This window comes from Oncorhynchus clarkii, chromosome 6 (genome assembly GCF_045791955.1).
Source record: "Oncorhynchus clarkii lewisi isolate Uvic-CL-2024 chromosome 6, UVic_Ocla_1.0, whole genome shotgun sequence".
Taxonomy (NCBI): Eukaryota; Metazoa; Chordata; class Actinopteri; order Salmoniformes; family Salmonidae; genus Oncorhynchus; species Oncorhynchus clarkii.
Window position 1 is genome coordinate 17,964,628 of NC_092152.1, and position 22,902 is coordinate 17,987,529.

A 22,902-nucleotide genomic window follows, 5' to 3' on the forward strand; every position below is an offset into this window, starting at 1 on the left:
TTCATTCATGTGTAGATGTGTCATTCGGGTCTTTTGTAGATTTTCTCCTCATTACCTTATTTCATGGCTGTGTACCTGGCCACTGGAAACAGGTAGTTGCTCAATCTGTGGGAAGACGTGAGGTGACTTGTTCATCAGCTAGATCACACCACAATCTAAAATGTGCACATTTATACCAGGAACATAGTGGATTGCGAAAGTATTCACCCCCTTGGCATTTTTCCTATTTTGTTGCCTTACAACCTGGAATTAAATTATTTTTTGGGGGGGTTTATAATTTTATTTACACAACATGAATACTTTTGCAAGGCACTGTACCTGTTCAAAAATGTGGCAACATCAGGATCAGCCTCACCTGACCGCACTATAAGGGAAACACTGAACACATAAGACAGTGTTATAGTTAATATGGCTGTTTCTGGGACAATGTTCAGGATGACTGTTTTACAGTGGTTGGTCTGAACCATATGATTACCTCAAATTAACCTGCATTCTGCTCGGCGACACACTGTCCGTGCTATGTGGAGGGCTGCGCTGCTCTTTCCTACAGACTATGTAACCGGGGACACAAGTTAAAAAGAGAGCACATCAAACCAATATGCAGAAATGTATTCACCCACAAAGGGACCTAATAACTAATGCATCAATGGATATTAAATGTCAATATACAATATGTCAATATACAGGTGCTATAAACATGGATTAACATATGCAAAACCTCATCTGATGTGTTACCTGGAAGTACACTAAGACTATTTGGAATTTGAACCTGTAAACCGATCATCAATACTTCCACATCACTTTATAAATGTTCAATTCTCGGGCCTACTCTTTTCTCTGTATATATCAATGATGTCGCTCTTGCTGCTGGTAATTCTCTGATCCACCTGTACGCAGACGACATCATTCTGTATACTTTTGGGCCATCTTTGGACACTGTGCTAACAGACCTTCAAACGAGCTTCAACGCCATACAACACTCCTTCGTGGCCTCCAACTGATTTTAAATGCTAGTAAAAGTAAGTGCATGCTCTTCAACTGATTGCTGCCCGCACCCTCCCGCCCGACTAGCATCACTACTCTGGACGGTTCTGACTTAGAATATGTGGATAACTACAAATACCTAGGTGTCTGGTTAGACTGTAAACTCTCCTTCCAGACTCACATTAAGCATCTCCATTCCAAAACTAAATCTAGAATCTGCTTCCTATTTCGCAGCAAAGCCTCCTTCACTCATGCTGCCAAACATACCCTCGTAAAACTGACTATCCTACTGATCCTTGACTTTGGCGATGTCATTTACTAAATAGCCCCCAACACTCTACTCAGACTACATCCAGTTATCACAGTGCCATCCGTTTTATCACCAAAGCCCCATATATTACCCACCACTGCGACCTGTATGCTCTTGTTGGCTGGCCCTCACTACATATCCGTCGCCAAACCCACTGGCTCCAGGTCATCTATAAGTCTTCGCTAGGTAAAGCCCCGCCTTATCTCAGCTCACTGGTCACCATAGCAACACCCACCCGTAGCATGCGCTCCAGCAGGTATATTGCACTGGTCCAACACTTCCTTTGGCCGCCTTTCCTTACAGTTCTCTGCTGCCAGTAACTGGAACGAATTGCAAAAATCTCTGAAGCTGGAGTCTTATATCTCCCTCTCTAACTTTAAGCATCAGCTGTCAGAGCAGCTTACCGATCACTGTATCTGTACACAGACATTCTGTAAATAGTACACCCAACTACCTCATCCCCATATTATTACTTACCCTCTTGCACCCCAGTATCTCTACTTGCACATCATCATCTGCACATCTATCACTCCAGTATTAATGCTAAGTTGTAATTATCTTCACCTCTATGGCCTATTTATTGCCTACCTCCCTACTAGTCTACATTTGCACACACTGTACATAGATTTTTATATTTTTCTTTTATTTTGTGTTATTGACTGTACGTTTGTTTATGTGTAACTCTGTTGTTGTTTTTGTCGCACTGCTTTGCTTTATCTTGGCCAGGTCGCAGTTGTAAATGAGAACTTGTTCTCAACTGGCCTATCTGGTAAAATAACGGTGAAATAAAAAAATAGAAATAAAGAAATGAAAGAAAAGTTTCATCCAGAGTGGGTGCTTAAAGGTAATATAAGGTTTGTCAGTGGTGGCAGCTCCTCTGAATGCGTCGAGACAGCTTTCCAGGTCTGCCACTGGCTGGGAACTGAACTTGCTTTTCTCTGTTGGATAGAGTGAGATAAGAGTATGAGTAGAATGAGAAGGCCACTGGCTGGGGTGAGCTGTGTGTAATGATTCTACAAAAGGATTTGCAGAAATATATTTACTTATCTTTCTCTTGCAGATGACAGAAGTGTGGTAATGTTGGATCCCACATCTTGTAAGACACACTGAATCTGTAGGTTTAGACAGGTAATCACTGAGTAAAATATAACATATGTTCATCATTACTCTCCAAAAATGAACTGAATAAGTTCAAACTCAGATCTTGTCCAGCTGATCTGTGAAGTATGACCTTTGTTGATGCAAAACACAAGACCGTGAATACTCACAAAGCATAATACTCAATAGAAGGAAAGGACATCACATTACCCTATTGCTGATCGACAGCTCATCTGTTGTTCCCAATGCTTCAAACACATGATCTTCCTTGGGTCTTCTCTTTCCAGTGTAAGTGCTAAAGAAACCTTTGGCAATGACAAGATGATGAGCAAAGCTTTCTTTGATGAAATTGCCATATGATGTGCACTGACTTGCTTGAATATCCACCTTTATTGCCCGTTTTTGTGTATATTTTGGGTATGCTGCTGTCTAGCTTTGTGAAGACAGTGGTGTTAAATGTGTGTCAAATCTAGCTAACTTGTTACCAAACAAGATACAATATTGTAGCATTAAAAGCGAGTTATACTATACAGCTAACTACCTTATTTTTTATCCAAATTATATCTTTGTCCAATTCACAGTTAAACATGTTACTATTGTTAGGATACACCGTAGGTGAGATGTCTTTGTAATCATTGTAATCATGTTTAAACCAAATAAAAACGCTCCTTGTGCCTCTTGTCTATTGGTGGCATCCGTATGTTAGTGGGCTGAACCAATCTGATCACACGACCAATGGCACGAGGGTGAGAGTAGGATTTTGATTGGCTATCAAAATATCTGTACATCTCACCTCTGGCGCTGATTGGACATGAAGCCAGAGGCATGTCCCGCTGGCTGTGTTGACTGTCGCTTGATGTTTTCAAGATTGTGGTATTTAAGAGTGCCGACAGCTTCATAAGGACGCTTTATCCCTTCTAAAACTACCACGGGTGTTTGTAAAGACTACCTCTCATCGTACGGAGTGGTTTGGAGGTATTACTATATATAGCTACAGGACGTTTTCCCGATTAATTAACTGGAAGAAGCTAGCTAACGTTATCTATTTTACTAACAATTCAACATTTACTTGGCAGGCTTCATTTTGCTATCAGAATGCAAATCAAGGAATGTATAGTGTCTGCACCAGGGAAAGCTATCCTCCATGGAGAACACGCGGTAGTGCATGGCAAGGTAAGTCTTTTTTTATATTTCACCTTTATAAGGTAAGCTAGTTGAGAAAAAGTTCTCATTTTCAACTGCGACCTGGCCAAGATGAAGCAAAGCAGTGCGACACAAACAACAACACAGAGTTACACATGGAATAAACAAGCGTGCAGTCAGTAACACAATATATAAAAAATAAAGTCTATATACAGTGTGTGCAAATGGCATAAAGGATTTCCTATTTCACAACAAAGCATCCTAACCTCATACTGCCAAACATTCCCTTGTAAAACTGACCATCCTACCGATCCTTGACTTCGGCGATGTCATTTACAAAATAGCCTCCAACACTCTACTCAGCAAATTGGATGTAATCTATCACAGTGCCATCCAGTTTGTCACCTACGCCCCATATACTACCCACCACTGCGACCGGTATGCTCTCATTGGCTGGCCCTCACTACATATTAGTCGCCAAACCCAATGGCTCCAGGTCATCTATAAGTCTATGCTAGGTAAAGCCCCGCCTTATCTCAACACTGGTCACCATAGCAGCACCCACCCGCAGCACACGCTCCAGCAGGTATATTTCACTGGTCACCCACAAAGCCAATTCATCCTTCGGCTGCCTTTCCTTCCAGTTCTCTGCTGCCAATGACTGGAACGAACTTCAAAAATCACTGAAACTGGAGACTCATATCTCCCTCACTAGCTTTAAGCACCAGCTGTCAGAGCAGCTCACAGATCACTGCACCTGTACATAACCAATCTGTAAATAGCCCATCCAACTATCATCACCATATTGTTATTTATTTTGCCCAGTATTGCTACTTGCACACTCATCTTCTACACATCTATCACCCCAGTGTTTAATTTTCCATACTGTAATAATTTTGCCACTATGGCCTATTTATTGCCTCACCCCCCTTATCCTACCTCATTTGCACACACTGTATATAGACTTTCTCTATTGTATTATTGACTGTATGTTTGTTTATTCCATGTGTAACTGTGTTTGTGTCGCACTGCTTTGCTTTATCTTGGCCAGGTCAGTTGTAAATTAGAACTTGTTCTCAACTAGCTTACCTGGTTAAATCAAGGTGAAAATAAAAAACAGACATGTACTTAACAATATTATAAATGCAACAATTAACGATTTTACTAATTTACAGTTCATAAGGAAATCAGTCAATTGAAATAAATTTAATTAGGCCCCATCAATGGATTTCACATGACTGGGCAGGGGCGTAGCCATGGGTGGGCCGGGGAGGGCATAGGCCTACCTGCTGGGGAGCCAGGCCCACCCACTCACAATGAGTTTTTCCCCACAAAAGGGCTTTATTACAGACAGAGATACTCCTCAGTTTCATCAGCTGTCTGGGTGGCTGGTCTCAGACGATCCCACCGGTGAAGAAACTGGATGTGGAGGTCCTGGACTGGCGTGGTTCCATGTGGTCTTCGATTGTGAGGCCGGTTGGACTGCCAAATTCTCTAAAACGACATTGGGAGGTGGCTTATAGTAGAGAAATGAACATAAAATTATATGGCATCATCTCTGGTGGACATTGCTGCAGTCAGCATGCCAATTGCACACTTCCTCTCAACTTGAGACGTATATGGCATTGTTGTGTGACACAACTGCACATTTTATTTGCTGTTTATTGTCCCCAGCACAAAGTGCACCTGTGTAATGATCATGCTGTTAAATCAGCTTCTTGATATACCACACCTGTGGATGGATTATCGTGGCAAAGGAGACATGTTAACTAACTGGGATTTAAACTAATTTGTGCACAACATTTGAGAGAAATAAGCATTTTTTTTTTTGTGTATGGAAAAATTCTGGGATCATTTATTTAAGCTCATGAACTATGGGACACTAACGCTTTACATTTTACGTTTTATACTTTTGTTAAGTATATTTTGAGCCTGATTTACTTTATTGTATGAATATCTTATTGAAGATAGTTGTCCATGCCAGTCCATCATCTTTATGTATTCATGAGATTTGTTTGTCATATGACCCCCAGGACAAGCAGTTGTTGAAATTAAATTGATTTGACATTAACCACAACAATAATTCAGAGGTATTTTTGCTCCCACCCGTGCTAGGTGGCTCTGGCTGTAAGTTTGAACCTGCGCACATACCTACGGTTGCAGGCCACATCCACCAGTAAAGTCTGCATCAATCTCCCCAACATCAACACTTTCCTCAGCTGGGATGTGGCCGTGTTGAAGCAGCTCCTCCCTGACTCTGGAGGTGAGAGATGTTGTAGGGCTGACAGATTGGTAACTGGAGTGGGATTTGAACCCTGGTCCCTGTCAGTCCAACACCTTAGTCATTACACAAAGAGGCTTGAACCTCTTGACCAGGTAGGTGTTGTACAAAGGTTGCTACATTACCCCCCCCCCCCCCCTCCCCCTTCTGAAAGCTTGTCCCTTCTCTTCACGTTCCTGGCATCCATGCTGTGGTACATAATGGCCTCCCAGTAGCTGTATTCGACTTCTGATAGTGCTGAGCTATTAGTGTTTTTTGTGGTAGTTTCGGTTAAATATTCATGGATTTGGGTTTTGATTATTTGGGTAAGGTTAAATGCTGTAACCACACAGAATAAAACAATGAATAAAAGTCCCATGATGGTAGTGACTACCCATTACTGCTTATCACTTATTAACCATTTATGCACATTACTTTAATAAAATATTTCAGTTATTGTGTGTATTACATTTGTTTTATTTAACAACTTTATTTAATTCCAAGTTATCTCATCTCTATAGAGCTGCTGCCTATGATTTCTGACAAAATCACTGTTTTGTAGTTCTTCAAAGTAAATAAAGCATACTTTTATGACTGCTGAATACCAACTATCAATCACTTAGATCATGTTTTTTCAGGTAGTGATACCTCTCGAAGCAACAGCTGCTCTCTATATCGCATCACGATCGTGCATTCTTCTGCTTCTGTAGCAGGCATAAAAGAAGAGCAGACCAAACACCTACTGTGCTGGAGTGTGCGATCAATTATAGTCTGCCGAATTCTGTGCTACTAAGAAAAAATACATCTATCCATACTAATTTCTATCACCCTCCCCAATCAAGCACCCCTACCCTATTACACTTGATATCATGCTGAAACAATCCACCCTCAGGATTATTCAGCATGTTCGACAGTAACATCTGCTTTCCATTTCTTGCATTGAAAAAAGGAATCCTATCTGTACTGAGCAGCACTGATAAGCTTTCACATCTTTGACCTTCTTTCCTACTGATCAATCCTTTGGTCTCAATCACTCTGCCTCTCTTCACATTTTCTATAATATCATCTATGGACATAGATAATGGAACCCCAGTGATGACTCCCCTCAATCTAGCATAAGCACCAGGGACATGGCTTTTAATCTTCTTCCCATTAAGCTTTTCCATTAGCAGAATATTCCCTTGCTGAGCCTGGCTACCACAAAGTATTAGCAGTCTTCCATTTCCAATGAACCGGGCTAGTTTGAATTCGCCTATCTCTTTCTCTACGGCATTGGTTAATCGGATAGGGTGTGAACGAGGCCCTGTGGTCTCAAACACCATCAGAACTTTCCACTCTGACACATTATTAGTCTTGCTTCCTACCTTGACCCTCTTTATGCCTTCTTTACTAGATGCTCCACTGCTTTCTGTTTCATGATCGCTCTTCTTCCTATGTCTCTCCACTACAGACCATTCAGATCCTTGACCCTAATCCTCCTGATCCATATCATCAGAACTGTCACCCATATTGATCACATTCCAGCACAGCTATTTTCTCGACTTGGTCCGCACTACTCTCCGCCATGTCCAACCTTCCGCCATATGTTCTTGCAAATCGTCCCGACATCCCGCTTCCTCTTCCGTCTCTCCATTATGGTCATTGTAGTTAATTGCCATGTTTTATGCACTAAAATATGTAGAATATTGGCCTGTTTGAATCTACAACTCCCTACTACATCGCATAGTTCAGGCTTGATCTGATTTATTTCTAGAAAAAATGTGCAATATATGTGCTCATTGAGCTCAATCCCCCCCCAAAAAACGTAACAAATTTAATAAGTAAAATAAAAAAATTCAGTTAATCAATCAGCACAAGACGCCAATGTAGCACATTTTGGAGATGAGCTGGACTTGAACCCAGAAACGATTGGCAAAGTTGTAAAATAACAGCTGAAAGTATCGTTGTGGTTGTTTTTGTTTTATTCTCTTATTGTAACGTTGTCTTTGTGTCATTCTGTCTCACAGCTGAGCTGGGGAATGTGAATGAGCTTGATGCAGAGCTTGTCAGGATGCTGCGAAACTTTGTTGGTGTATCAAATGGAACCTTGGATACTCGCAGCATGGCCATCCTAGCCTTCCTCTACATCTACCTCTGTGTCTTTGCCAAGTCAAGGTAAGAGTGTCAACTGATTTATATAGGTCTGTTAACATAGGGTAATGCTAATCTTGGTACCCAAGAACCAAACCTCTAATGCCCAAATTAACACCACAGACCCCATCTTAGTGAGAAAGACTTGGACAGATAGGAGCTGGGTAGATGCTAAGGAGTAGGCCTAATCGTGAGTTAGCATGCTAGCATGTCTGAGATAGTGGTGGACGGTCTCTGACAGGACGGACAGCCACTAATGATAGGCTGGCACTGGGCTCACGCTGCAGCCTTAACAAGTATGGATGCCCTTGTCCCTAGGGAAAGCAGCTCCTTAATTAGTTTTGAGCGTCCTCCTGTCCTGTCTGCCCAGAAAGAGCCTGGCTGTCATGGGCATTGACAGTGCCTGTCCTGTCTGCCCAGAAAGAGCCTGGCTGTCATGGGCATTGACAGTGCCTGTCCTGTCTGCCCAGAAAGAGCCTGGCTGTCATGGGCATTGACAGTGCCTGTCCTGTCTGCCCAGAAAGAGCCTGGCTGTCATGGGCATTGACAGTGCCTGTCCTGTCTGCCCAGAAAGAGCCTGGCTGTCATGGGCATTGACAGTGCCTGTCCTGTCTGCCCAGAAAGAGCCTGGCTGTCATGGGCATTGACAGTGCCTGTCCTGTCTGCCCAGAAAGAGCCTGGCTGTCATGGGCATTGACAGTGCCTGTCCTGTCTGCCCAGAAAGAGCCTGGCTGTCATGGGCATTGACAGTGCCTGTCCTGTCTGCCCAGAAAGAGCCTGGCTGTCGTGGGCATTGACAGTGCCTGTCCTGTCTGCCCAGAAAGAGCCTGGCTGTCGTGGGCATTGACAGTGCCTGTCCTGTCTGCCCAGAAAGAGCCTGGCTGTCGTGGGCATTGACAGTGCCTGTCCTGTCTGCCCAGAAAGAGCCTGGCTGTCGTGGGCATTGACAGTGACTGTCCTGTCTGCCCAGAAAGAGCCTGGCTGTCGTTGGCATTGACAGTGCCTGTCCTGTCTGCCCAGAAAGAGCCTGGCTGTCGTGGGCATTGACAGTGCCTGTCCTGTCTGCCCAGAAAGAGCCTGGCTGTCGTGGGCATTGACAGTGCCTGTCCTGTCTGCCCAGAAAGAGCCTGGCTGTCGTGGGCATTGACAGTGCCTGTCCTGTCTGCCCAGAAAGAGCCTGGCTGTCGTGGGCATTGACAGTGCCTGTCCTGTCTGCCCAGAAAGAGCCTGGCTGTCGTGGGCATTGACAGTGCCTGTCCTGTCTGCCCAGAAAGAGCCTGGCTGTCGTGGGCATTGACAGTGCCTGTCCTGTCTGCCCAGAAAGAGCCTGGCTGTCGTGGGCATTGACAGTGCCTGTCCTGTCTGCCCAGAAAGAGCCTGGCTGTCGTGGGCATTGACAGTGCCTGTCCTGTCTGCCCAGAAAGAGCCTGGCTGTCGTGGGCATTGACAGTGCCTGTCCTGTCTGCCCAGAAAGAGCCTGGCTGTCGTGGGCATTGACAGTGCCTGTCCTGTCTGCCCAGAAAGAGCCCGGCTGTCGTGGGCATTGACAGTGCCTGTCTTGTCTGCCCAGAAAGGGCAAGTCTACTGCAGTCACACCCATGCACATATGTACGCCACACTAGTCGTTAACAATAAAAAGGACTGCTGTGTCTAGACCCTTTGGCCAGTTGGGTTAAGATCAAAGGAAATGTGCTTTTTTGGGATGTTTTTGCTGTAGGAGCTGTTGCAAAGTGTGATGTTTTTGTGTGGGATTGAGTGCCCTAAAACCTATTACAAACACTAGTGTAGCTAGTGTTTAAACACTAAAAAAAATTGTGCTATTTTTAGCTTTTTCATCCACATTTAATAGTTTTTCACTCAGCCATACCCAACTAGGCTGAAGAAATCCTACTACAGTCACATTCCTAGATGTAAGAAAGCCATGCTGATAATGTTTGCAGTAATTGATTGAATGTGGTTAATAGTTCTCGTCCATCTCAGGGAGTTGCCCAGTCTGACGGTGTCTGTGTGGTCAGAGTTGCCAACTGGAGCGGGTCTGGGGTCCAGCGCTGCCTACTCTGTGTGCCTGGCTGCAGCCATGCTTTCTGCCAGTGGGACCATCCCTTCTCCACTGAGTGACCAGGAAAACACAGCCAGGTAATGACCTAACACCAAATACCCTACTGGATCTATTAACATTTAATTATTTAAAGAAATCTCTCAGTAGCTGTTTTTTTTTTTATTGGAACAAACAGATAAAACATTGTAAGTCATATTTGTCTTAATTTATAGTTACTCGAGTTAATTTAGAGTAGCGGCTGCAGCACCACTAGCTGAGTCCTTGGATATGCTATTCCACCCTCCAGACAGTCAGTCAATACAAATATATTCTGCCCACAGTGTGAACTATTTGCTTCCGTTTGGCTGCAGTTTCTCCAGCAACCTACATATTGTTTTTCAGTCATCTGTAAAGATTTTGATAGTTTTCAGATCTCCATTTTTCTTAAATCTATTTCCACAAGTGGAGGATGCTTGTTCGTTATAAATTCTGGAAGTCAGATCGGACTTTGTTTCTGATGTCCTCACATGTCAGTATGGGCGGGGCTGGACTCATCACAAGCACAGAGTGGGGGACAAGAGGGCTCTGTTAGATAGGGGTTGAAGGCCCAATGTAAATCCTCATTGTAATCATCTCTTCTGTATTTCCATGTGTTTCAACAGGTGGGGTGAGGTGGAGATGGAGCTGATCAACAGGTGGGCGTTTCAGGGAGAGAGGATCATCCATGGGAACCCCTCAGGGGTAGACAATGCTGTGGGGACATGGGGTAAGACCCGGATCCCTCTGCCTTGTGCACTCAACAGCACAGACCCCACGGTAGCACACAGCTTTGTGGTGTGTGTGGTACAATGAATGGTGTGATACAATCTGGCAGCATGTTCTGTCTGCAGAACGGCACTGAACGGTATTGTAGCGGGAGTTACTTTTCTTGTGTGTGTTCTCTGTGAGCAGGCTGATGTTACAGTTAGCAGTGGGGAAATGTGCTGCATGTAATGCAGTCACCAGCTGCAGTATTCCTTTGTGTGGTGTGAGGGCTGTTTTGCAGCCAGAAAATACTATTTTGCTTAAATTACTCTTATGGTATCTGATTGATGGCCTATCACTTTGCTTTGACTCTTGAAGGTGGCATATTGAGATACCGTTCTGGGAAGATAACAGCCTTAAGCAGGTACTGTACACTAAACCAATCCCTTTCCATGTCACTGCAGTGAATATGGTCAATGGGCCTAATTTACATTGCCAGTTTTACAGAGTGTGATAGCATGCCTTATTTTAAAGTACAGTCGACTGTTGTGGAGGGATTAATTAATGTCATCCAGGTCAGTGTGTTAATGGGTTATACTCTTGAACAATTATGGCAGGTGGCATTAAATCCCCAATGCAGTTACAATGGACTACTTTAGAATAAGGACATACCTCTGTGACACTGCCCATGCTGTCACAAACAATGAATGGAAAATATAGTCTGTGCTCCTTCTCTTTGGATTCTATGGACTCCACTCTGCTATTGCCACTCATGAGGAGAAACATTGACAATAGCATCACCTGAAAAAATACAGGTACATAATGTGGTATGATATTGCTAACTTTCCTTTAATGTTTTCCCACTTGTAGGGTCCCAATGTTAAGGATCCTACTCACGAACACCAAGGTCCCTCGCAGCACCAAGGTACTTGTTGCTGGAGTGAAGGACAAAATGAACAAGGTACTAAATGGCTGTGGTCTCGTCTACACTGTGTTCTCCTCCCCAGCCCTGTAATTAGTGTAATCACCAGGGCTTTAATTTGCATGGGAAAGACACTCTTGGGCCTGGCATTGACTGCCTTCATAAAACATGGAGAAGAAGCGCTAAGCACGCACCCCTGTGTGCCGTTGCCTAGGTGACATCCACAGGTGTGAGCACTTCTGTTCTGTTAGATTGTCATAGGTGACGTTACTGGCAGTGTTGTGATTATGGGAAAGAGCTACATTTTTTTCGCTCAGCACCGAGTGACTGGCTTTTTGTGCTGCTATGCAATATGTACTGACTGTTTTAATTAATGATATGACCGCTAGATGAGACGTTATTATGGACATTTGCTGCTTTAGTCTGCACTGACTTTTTAAAAGTATATTTAGTGTTGTTAAATTCCTTTACTTTGAATTCCCAATTATTTGTAAAAAGTATTCATTCTATATTTTATTTGCTGTTCTCTTCCTCCCCCCCGCCAGTTTCCCTCTATTATAAACCCTGTACTGGAGTCTGTGGATGCAGTCTCCTGCACCTGTGAGCAGACCTTAACAGAGATGGCCAGCGACACCCCCACACCAGAGCACTACAATGTCCTGGAGGTAGAGTATGGAAACACATGTTGCCTATAGACGGTGTGTTCTGGTGGGGCAGACACTACCAGTCTGACACAACGTAGAAATTATTGACTTACTCTTACACATGGTAAAAGCCAGGGGTGCAACTTTCACTAGGGACGGGGGACATGTCCCCTTAACATGTTGAAATTGCATTTGTTGTCCCCCCCAGTTTTATCATTGGAATGTGATACAAAATGAGGGAACGGTGTGCTTTAGGACCATGCGGATGCCTGCGAGCGTTTGGGTAGGCTGTTTGGAGTGTTTATCTTAATTTATAAAAATAATTATACCCCCCTCACTTCTAAAACCAAAGTTGCACCCCTGGTAAAAACTACAGCTGCATGAAAAGCCAAAATACAGAACTAAATTGTGTTTTCATACAAAACAGATTGAAAATGAAATTATGTAAAAACCCACAGCTGCTATTGTGTCTTCCATAGGAGCTTATTGACATCAACCAGCACCACCTGAATGTGATTGGTGTCGGACACACGACCCTGGACACCCTGTGCCAGGTCACCCTGGCCAGAGGTCTACACAGCAAGCTGACTGGTGCCGGAGGAGGGGGCTGTGGCATTACCTTGCTTAGACCAGGTACTGTAGCTGACTGCTGGTAACGCCTCCCTACACTTTCATCTGGCTCACAGTAATCAAGTGGGGGCGTCTGTATGTTATGTGTTCTTACACTGCATTGGCATTGCCACCATCTATGGCCCTGGCCTTAATTTTGGGGCAGAGAGTTGCTGAGAGCCTTGTTGCCATGTCTATATTTTTATGAATAGTGTGACCTCTTAACGGTGAGCGAGATCTGTGAAATGACATCTGCATGCTGATTGTATGTCTCCACATCAGTAGATTTGGCTCATTATATTGATTTGGGTTGTGTGCCAAAATGTCATCCTCTTTTGAGGTAAAAGTTATGTTGTCTCAAACTGACGGCATAGAGAAGGAGAGCTGGTTGCGTTAGCCAGGAGGATCCCGTGTTTCACGCTTATCTTCCACAAAAATCCACTGCCACCTTTGCTTATGCCTGCAGCCCATAACACATAGACTATATAGCCCCAAATGAAGTTGATTTGTTTTGTTGTACTAGCAAACAAGTGTTGCACATTTTTTGTGGTTTGCAGCTATTTTCCAAAAGGTGTTTCAAGTGTTTCCCTCAGTGCTCTCAGATCAGCTTTGACCTGAGACGTTTTGATTTGAGCGAGAGCAGGGACGAAACATGCAGTGATGTAACCTGCTATCCTGCAGCCTTGTTAAAACCCACCACTGTCTGACGTGCTACATATTTATCATTTCTTTGTAATGAGCATTGTAATGATTTTTCTCCACATAGAGATGTACTTTAGCTTACTGTTTGTTCTTCAGCTGAATAAATACTACTACTACTAATACATAGTAGCCATTTCAGACACTTTTATCCAAAGCAACTTACTGTACAGTACAGAGAGTGGGAGCAAACATTTTGTTAATATATTTGACCCCAGTGGGAATTGAACCCATGACCCTGGCGTTGCTAGTGCCATGTTCTTCCCAGCTGAGCCACACACACTGAGCCACACAGCACCACAGAAGCGGTTCAGGTTAAATGCCCTCTTCAAGGTCAGTCTGAAATACAAATCCCACGCAAACATTTCCTTTGCTGCATGGTGGGAGGCTTTCTACTTTTACTTTCAGAAATTGCTCCCCTATTTGACACATTTTCACCCCAAGCATTTTAGCCCTAGCCTATGTTTACACATTATTATCCAGTTATTGGGCACCCTGGTGTTTGCTAGAGAGGGCTTTGTGGGTTCAGCTCTCACAGCGGCTGTCAGACTCCACCTCCTAGTGGGAGTCTCGCATCACAGAACCCTAGGGTGTGGACTCCGAGGGGTGCCATTTCAGTAGCAAACCTAGTCCTTCTCCCAAGCTCTACAGATGTAAATGAATCCTCCGGTGCAGTAAGCAGGAACGGAGGGTCAAAAACAAGTTGGGTGTTAAATGTAGTTCACTATGTGTGATGGTTTGTTTTTCTTTGTGATTTCCTCTCGTAGAAACGGAGTGCTCGGTGATACAGAACACGATCCAGGACATGAGAGACTGTGGCTATGACTGCTGGGAGACCCGTATCGGTGCAGCAGGTGTGCAGCAGCACTCTCCCCTCGCTGTGAAAGAGCAGGTCCTGGAGGTTTTGGCACGCTACTGAGACTCACTGGCCATGGGTGTGCCCAATGCCCTCCCTACAGGGTAGCGGGGAGCTTAGCTCCATGACTCTGGCCTACCAAGTCTTCTATTGTAAACCTTTCTGGGATATGTGGGACGGTAGCGTCCCACCTCGCCAACATCCAGTGAAAGTGCAGGGCGCCAAATTCGAAACAACAAAAATCTCATAATTAAAATTCCTCAAGCATACAAGTATTTTACACCATTTTAAAGATACAATTCTTGTTAATCCAGCCACAGTGTCCGATTTCAAAAAGGCTTTACAGCGAAAGCACCACAAATGATTATGTTAGGTCACCACCAAGTCACAGAAAAACAGCCATTTTTCCAGCCAAAGAGAGGAGTCACAAAAAGCACAAATAGAGATAAAATGAATCACTAGCCTTTGCTCTTCATCAGATGACACTCATAGGACTTCATGTTACACAATACATGCATGTTTTGTTCGCTGAAGTGCATATTTATATTTAAAAATATCTCATTTTACATTGGCGCGTTACGTTCAGTAGTTCTAAAACATGCAGTGATTGTACAGAGAGCCACATCAATTTACAGAAATGCTCATCATAAATGTTGATTAAAAAAACAAGTGTTATACATGGAATTAGAGATATACTTCTCCTTAATGCAACCGCTGTGTCAGATTTTTTTTAAACGTTACGGAAAAAGCAAACCATGCAATAATCTGAGTACAGCGTTCACACAACAAAGCAGCCAAAAAGATATCCACCATATTGTGTAGTCATCATTAGTCGGAAATAGCATTATAAATATTCACTTACCTTTTATCTTCATCAGAATGCACTCCCAGGAATCCCAGTTCTACAATAAATGTTTGATTTGTTCGATAAAGTTCATAATTTATCTCCAAATAGCTTCTTTTGTTAGGGCGTTTGGTAAACAAATCCAAACGCGTGTTCAGGTCCAGCCGAACGTCGGGCCGAAAAGTTCAAGAAGTTATATTACAGGTTGTAGAAAATTGTCAAACTAAGTATAGAATCAGTCTTTAGGATGTTTTTAACATAAATCTTCAATAATGTTCCAACCGTAGAATTCCATTGTCTGTAGAAAAGCAATGGAACGAGAGCAAACTCTCTCGTGGCCGCACGATACGAGCCTGTGGCACTCTGCCAGACACCTGGCTCAATCCCCTCTTTCACCCCACTTCACAGTAGAAGCTTCAAAAAAAGTTCTAAAGATTGTTGACATCTAGTGGAAGCCTTAGGAAGTGCAATATGACCCCATTTACACTGTATATTGGAATGGCAAAGAGTTGAAAAACTACAAAACTACTTTCCCACTTCCTGGTTGGCTTTTTCTCAGGTTTTAGCCTGCCATATGAGTTTTGTTATACTCAGACATCATTCAAACAGTTTTAGAAACTTCAGTGTTTTCTATCCAATACAACTAATAATATGCATATATTAGCATCTGGGACAGAGTAGCAGGCAGTTTACTCTGGGCACCTTATTCATCCAAGCTACTCAATACTGCCCCCCTGTCACCAAGAAGTTAAGGAGTAACAGCGAACAATAGAGTTGGCTACAGTATGGGTTGACGCGTAAATGTTAATAGCACTTGTCTATTAGACTACCAACAGTTAAGACGCTTTGTGTCAGGGGAGGACAATAGCTCATCACACACATCACTTATTTTTCTAACTCTGAAATCATGCCATTTCATGAGGTCATGAAACTAATATTGTAGGTGAACTAGGCAGGTGATCACACGTCACTTTGAAATGTGGTTTTCTAGTTTTCACTATTGGAGTATGAGCCTCCCTGAATATTAGGAATATTATGAATAATATTAACAGATGTGGGTTTGAACTGTTTTTCTTGGTTTTTCATGAGCTTTTCATTAGATGTCTAAAGCGGATGCTGCAAAAGAGCAAGAAACACTGTGCTCAGCAGTGTGTCTAGCTGCTGGTTTTGGCAGAGAGCAATAGTATTCAAAAACGAGTCAAAACAAACCCACTGGGATTTAAAAAAATATTTTTTAAGACAGATGACCAACCTTGACTTTAGTGCTTATTTGTTTTCAACTCAAGATTGGTCCATCTGTTATTTTTCAGTGTGCGGTTTTTAGTCTTGTTTTTGAATATCAGTACCTTCGTTGACGTCTTGTTAATTTCAAAAGAGGGTGCCGTGATCTGTTTGTCCAATAGATGGCAGTAAAATGTAAGAATTCACTAACCTCAACAGGGACTGAGCGAGTCAGAGCGATAGATTGTCATTCAGTGTTTGCTTCAGGTGTCAATACAATGCCATGACTGATGCACTATTTGTTAAACTAACCTTTTTAAAACTGAAAACCTTCTAGTTCTATGTGTCACATAAATGGTGTGTGGATGTCTTTTTTAAAGGAGCTATTGCACACTTGGACACCATCCAAGACTAGTTATGGTGAATTCATTGACTAAAAATAAAAAATAGATTTTTTTACATAAACCACTTCCTCAAGAAGCATAGCACGGTAATTGTTTTTTCAAGGTCCAAAGCAAAAATTGTATTTCTCCATACTTTTTTTTGTGGTGAGACAATGTTTTTTTGAAGATAGCCCCTCAAGCTCTTCTTTCCAAGAGCTGAGTATGAAATTGAAAATGACAGCCTTTATCTGATTTCTTTGGTCATCAAATATGTCTGAGACATCATGCCGCAGACCAAGAAATGCAAGGCCTTTAAAAATAACTATTGGTAGGTAGGCTACATCTCTGCCTTTCACATTGGTTTTCATGTTTGTTATTTATATTGACCATGATATGCTAGGGCGTGTATAAGGGGGGAAAAAATCTAATCTTGAATCAATGTATTTCAGTACATATCAGAGGAGGTTGGTTGGAGGACCTAAAGGAGGATAGGCTCATTGTAATGGATGGAATAAATGGAATGGAGTCAAACGTGGTTTCCATGCGTTTGATGCTGTTCCATTAATTCCATTCCAGCCATTACAATGATCCTGTCCTCCTATAGCTCCTTCCACCAGCTTCCTCTGGTACATATGCATCCCGTATTTCTATTGATTTATTTTCAAAATTAGGAAAAGCATTTGTTTTTGATCAGTGTTAATGTTGTGTGAGAAAGGTGGTGTAGCACATGAGGAATGGGAGGCTGGCTCTCCAAGGCTTATCAGTGAGCCTGGATTAATGTCCTCTAATGTGGATCAACAGCTCGTGGCGTGCAGTGACTCACGCTTACTTTTGTGCTGACACACACACACACACACACACACACACGGGCATCTTCAAATTATGTTTTACTTAACTGCTCATCCTCTAAGCATAACAAATGTCTGCCTATGCTGCATTCATATAAGATATGGATTAGCCTAATTTAGAAAACTTCTCATTTCGGGAAAAGGTCAGTTGGGGATATCTGAGTCTTAAATCTCCATTTTTTATTTAATTTTAAATGTCATGAAGATTGAGTAGTGTGGACCTGGTAGTGTGTATGAATGAACGGCATTTGTCACATGCCCCCCCCACCCCCCTCCATCCCTTTCCGCCTGTCGCCCCTCTCGTCCCCCTGAATTGTGTCATCTTTATGTCAGTGCTGCCCCCGTCACTGCTCTGCACAGTCTCCCCTAACCGCCGCTGCAATTTAATTACCACTGCACTTTTCAATTGAAATGGCATTGACGAGGGGGGACAAGAGGGAGACAGCAGCCCAGCCGTGCCCGTTTCATTTTAAGCTCCTCTTTCTTCTCCACTTTCTCTCTTCTCTACTCTCTCTCCTTTTACCCCTGCAAGGCACAGATGTATTTTTTTTTATCAATGTCAGTGCCAGCTTCTTTTTGCTCTGATGAATAGATTCTAAGAAGGCCCTGCCATTATTTCAGATAACAGAAGGAGCAATGAAAGGGGGTCAATGATAGAGGGAGAATGACAGCACTGGAGATGACATGAAAAGCCAAAAGAGAGAATATGTGTAAATTATCTATTTTTTTTTTCTATTCTATTTTTTTGTGGTTTTGTTTTCACAAAGTGTGCAGTGTTTGAGTCATTATGGGAGAATAATAAGGGATGCAGAAATCGTACTGCTCAAGCAAGAGTAACACAATGGTTAATTTAGCTATGGAAATGTTGTGATCATGATCACTATGGCACCACCATCCCTCTGGTCTCAATGAGCTGGTGAAATGTTGTCATGACCCATTCACTTTCAACACAATTGGAACTGGCAGACAATATATCACTTTGTTCTCGGCCATGACTGTTTGCCTATACATGTTTTTCCTTGCAGGTCATTATATCGGTATCTATGTCAGTTGGAGATTTTGAGTACAGTATGTGGTCATTAACATTTAGTCGTTTCTTAGGATCCCCATTAGCTGTTGCCAAGGCAGCAGTGTGTGCGCATGCGTGCATGTCCAACCTCTCCCAGCCTCCAGGCACAGACAGACGGCTGACTAACATCAGCCCCCCCCCCCACCCCACACACACACACACACACACTCACTCATTAGGGCTCTGTGACCCTCCTGTGTGGAGGTTGCCCTTTTGGGGAAGTGACGGGGCGGAGGGGGCCAGGGGCAACTGGCTGTGGTGAAAGCAGGCATCTGCTGACCCTATTAAAGCCAGCGGGGGTGTGGTGGAATCTGTGACAGAATTCCCCAGAGTCCATGCTTCATTTGAAGAGGACTGAAACATTGGTGCCACTTTGGAAAAACAATGGGTCACTTGTGACTCACGTGAGCACTAACATAACTAGACAGAGTTACCAGAACTACATCAACATAGAGAGCGTTGACCACCATGACTAGTGTCCACTCCACATACCATAATCATGTCATTACATCGATCAGGTAACTGGTTGTGTGAAGTAGCGGAAGAAACCTGCACAGTAGTATGTCATCCCCTTTGTGCTGGCAGCTCTTGTTTTAATTGCAGGCTAAGGTTTCTCTTTTTCTTGTTGCCTTTGAAGAGCCTTGTTGATTTTTTTATACCACCCCTCATCTCTGCTCTGCTCAGTTTAAGAGCAAATCCCTTATGGCAAAGTTACCAGGAATGTAAAAGCATAAAATTGTCAGCAATTCTTTTAAAATAATTTTTCGCAAGACTGATGTGCAATCGAGACGTTTTGACATTGAAGTTTTGAAAAATTGGGCTCCTCTGCTTTTTAAAAAGAGTGAGAGGAAGTATTGAGGCTGTATTTTATTCCTGCGGTCTGTCTCGTAGATGGGTCAGCTCAAGGGCTAGCTCATCGCCAACTCTGTTAAAAAATATGTATATTTTCTACTGAATGAGTTAAGTGCACCCCAACTCTAAAGCAACTATGCTCCTGTTATGGTTAAATGAACTGAACCTGTCAAAAATCCCCACCAAAACTTTGGCAATAATGATTTCTCAGGTTCTGTAGTTGTCGTCTTTGGAATTAATGCTATCTACTGTGGCATTTGGGTGAATATGCTAGTAAATGATATTGAAGTGGTTTCTCTTGATGTCTCTCGGTTATGAAGCTTCAATCAGAAATATGTACAATTCATTTCATCTATTGTAAATCTAGCGACGCAAACATTGATGCCAAATCTTTAATCATGCTACCACCCACGTTAAGAACCTGGCATAGAACTCAATGCAATTACACTTGGCTTTCTAAAGAACCCAAATATCCAAGCAGAAATTTGATAAGCTGGCTATTATTAAATGAATGCTAATCTAACTTGCATACTTTGAACTGCCTTTTGATTAGAAAATACACTCATTGTCCTTGGGATACCTGCCAATTTAATCCTGCTGTGTGTCGCCGAGGTTTTGAGAGGATGAAGATCTTCCTATTTAATCACGTCATCACAGTGTGATTGACGGCCTGTTAAAGCTCAGTCAACCGCTCATACTTAAAGATTCAGCATTAAAGTGAATAAATCAAGGTGAACAACTGGATTCATAGAATGGGGGGGAAAACACATTCATCCCTATTAGGAGTTCTGTGATTATATCCCGTTGGTCTGTGCCCCACTGGGGACCATACACCATCATTTTATAGTATCTTTACTTATACTCCAAGTATGACAATTGAGTACTTTTTTCCACCACTGCTGTTTAGACCACTCCACTCATGTAATTACTATGGGACAGGTAGGAGAGTTCATATTTCATCCGCTGCATTCACGATAATATCTAATAATCTGAAAGCGTTGCAAAATTGCTATCTCTTCTTGCTCATGCATTATGAATGAGTCACTGTTTTGCATAGATTAGCAATCACAGAAACCTTTCATATCAAAATGTGCCAGGAGGGTTCTATCTCTTTTTTTGAAGACGGGAGGTGACACATCCCTGCGCTTTTTAAGATATGACAGATCAGGTGATACTGTCTCTCCCCATTTCTCTTCTATTCTCCCTCTTGCGCTCGGATTTATTTCTCCATGCATATCATCATCATACGGGGAATATATGTAATTTTCAACCTGCTTTTAAAGTGATTGCTCACTTGCTGAATATTTTTGCATCTGCAGTGTTGTCTGGGGCAGCGTGGCTAAGCTCAGCAGGGATGTTCTATTATCAAATTAAACATTTGCCACAACCTAGGAAGAGGAAGATGGCACCGTGACCATCCTTTAAAACCTCTTCAACTGACAGGCAAAAATGTGAATTTCCACCTAAAATGTTATACCCAAACTAAAAAGTGTATAACTTAGGAATTATTTGCTGCACATGCATATGGATAGTATCGTTTGAAAGGAAACACATTGTAGTTTGTATAGAAATGTCATATCATAGATAGGAATTACACAAGATAAGGTTTATTTTCCACATCACATGAAGAAGTAGTGCTGAGCATTGTTTTGGAGTTGTGGCCCAAAATGTACTCAAAGTATGACAGACAGTTAGTTATACAATTGCAAACATTTCTTCACAGAAAAACTGAAATGGTTTTCAAAACTGAGGCCTAAAACATCCAACATATCAGAGGTGCAGGGCAATGTTTTCAACAATACACAATAAGTCAGTGTCCTGGGGACATATTGAAGTGTATTTGATTTGGGCCAAGCTTAGGTGCACTCACACAAAACAATCAATAATGCTGGCAGCAATCAAGCTGGAGATGTTGGCCAAGGGGATGGGGGGTGCTATGGGTGGCAGTAGGGAGGGACCGCTGACTGGGCCCCCAGCCTGGTTATTGGCTCCCATTCATCATCAGTGTCCTGACTGGGGGAGAAATGATCATATTGGAAGCGACATTACAGTGAAAACCGGTGCAAAATAGAAAGCCTGAAATATGTATTTGATTTGAAACACACAGAGGTGCACTTAAAAAAAATATATAAATATGTACAAAGGCACGGAAGCATTGGGCAGTATTGCCCAGTGGTACACTCACACATTTTTCAAACTAAGGTCAAAACAGCCTACTATGACAATATAAAGATTGCTAGTTATCTAAACCAAAACAAAAGTAATCCTTTGAGCCTGAACCTAATTTTAGTGCACTAATTTTGACCAGGGCACATAGTATCATGGACAAAAGTAGTGCACTGTATAGGGGGAATAGAATGCAATTCGGGACTTGTTCTAAAAAAATACAAATCCAAAAACAAGCAGACACATGATCTACATGCAGAACAAATCCAAATCAAATGTACTTACAAGAATCCAAAAGAGGATGCAGGGAGCCCTTTAAAAAAATGGAATCGCTGCAAAAATGCAGCTGTCCAAGTTGCCGCTATTATCCTCCATATGTTACGTGTCCGCTGCCCTATCCTCCAGAATCATAAATCAAATCAAAGTTTATTGGTCATGTGCACAGATTTGCAGATGTTATTGCAGGTGCAAAAAAAAACTACACAATATACACTACCGTTCAAAAGTTTGGGGTCACTTAGAAATGTCCTTGTTTTTGAAAGAAAAGCACTTTTTTTTTTTTTTTTGTCCATCAAATTGATCAGAAATACAGTGTAGACCGTCATTTACAACATTAACAATTGTAGCTGGAAACGGCTGATTTTAATGGAATATCTCCTTAGGCGTACAGAGGCCCATTATCAGCAACCATCACTCCAGGCCTTCTAGGCAAGAGTTGCAAAGAAAAAGACAAATCTCTGTCCAGTGTCTGTTCTTTTTCCCATCTTAATCTTTTCTTTTTATTGGCCAGTCTGAGATATGGCTTTTTCTTTAACTCTTTTTCTTTACAGCATCCCAGAGTCGCCTCTTCACTGTTGACGTTGAGACTGGTGTTTTGCAGGTACTATTTAATGAAGCTGCCAGGTGAGTCGTCTGTTTCTCAAACTAGACACTCTAATGTACTTGTCCTCTTGCTCAGTTGTGCAACGGGGCCTCCCACTCTTTCTATTCTGGTTAGAGCCAGTTTGCGCTGTTCCGTGAAGGGAGTAGGACACAGCGTTGTATGAGATCTTCAGTTTCTTGGCAATTTCTTGCATGGAATA

The 22,902-nt window shown here is 42.6% G+C and overlaps 1 protein-coding gene and 1 pseudogene across 2 annotated transcripts; one reads left to right on the top strand and one right to left on the bottom strand.

Annotated features, from left to right (window-relative positions):
- Positions 1-20: 20 nt before the first annotated feature.
- On the bottom strand, positions 21-3,219 carry LOC139412308 (corrinoid adenosyltransferase MMAB-like; annotated as a pseudogene).
- Positions 3,214-16,967, top strand: LOC139410686 (mevalonate kinase-like). Of its 2 annotated transcripts, XM_071156086.1 has the most exons (11): positions 3,214-3,367; positions 3,469-3,565; positions 5,651-5,798; positions 7,802-7,949; positions 9,906-10,061; positions 10,626-10,729; positions 11,086-11,131; positions 11,578-11,668; positions 12,175-12,294; positions 12,753-12,906; positions 14,349-16,967. In XM_071156086.1, the coding sequence occupies exons 2-11, from the start codon at positions 3,488-3,490 to the stop codon at positions 14,498-14,500; spliced, it is 1,197 nt and encodes a 398-aa protein (XP_071012187.1). In that variant the 5' UTR covers positions 3,214-3,367; positions 3,469-3,487; the 3' UTR covers positions 14,501-16,967. The 2 variants fall into 2 exon arrangements, with proteins under 2 accessions (XP_071012187.1, XP_071012188.1); XM_071156087.1 differs by lacking the exons at positions 3,214-3,367; positions 3,469-3,565 and adding an exon at positions 4,879-5,047.
- Positions 16,968-22,902: the final 5,935 nt, after the last annotated feature.

Coding starts and splice junctions, on each gene's coding strand:
- LOC139410686 (XM_071156086.1), top strand. CDS start 3,488: ATGCAAATCAAGGAATGTATAGTGTCTGCACCAGGGAAAGCTATCCTC. Junction 7,950..9,905: donor TGTGTCTTTGCCAAGTCAAG/GTAAGAGTGTCA, acceptor CGTCCATCTCAG/GGAGTTGCCCAGTCTGACGG. Junction 10,730..11,085: donor CAATGCTGTGGGGACATGGG/GTAAGACCCGGA, acceptor TGACTCTTGAAG/GTGGCATATTGAGATACCGT.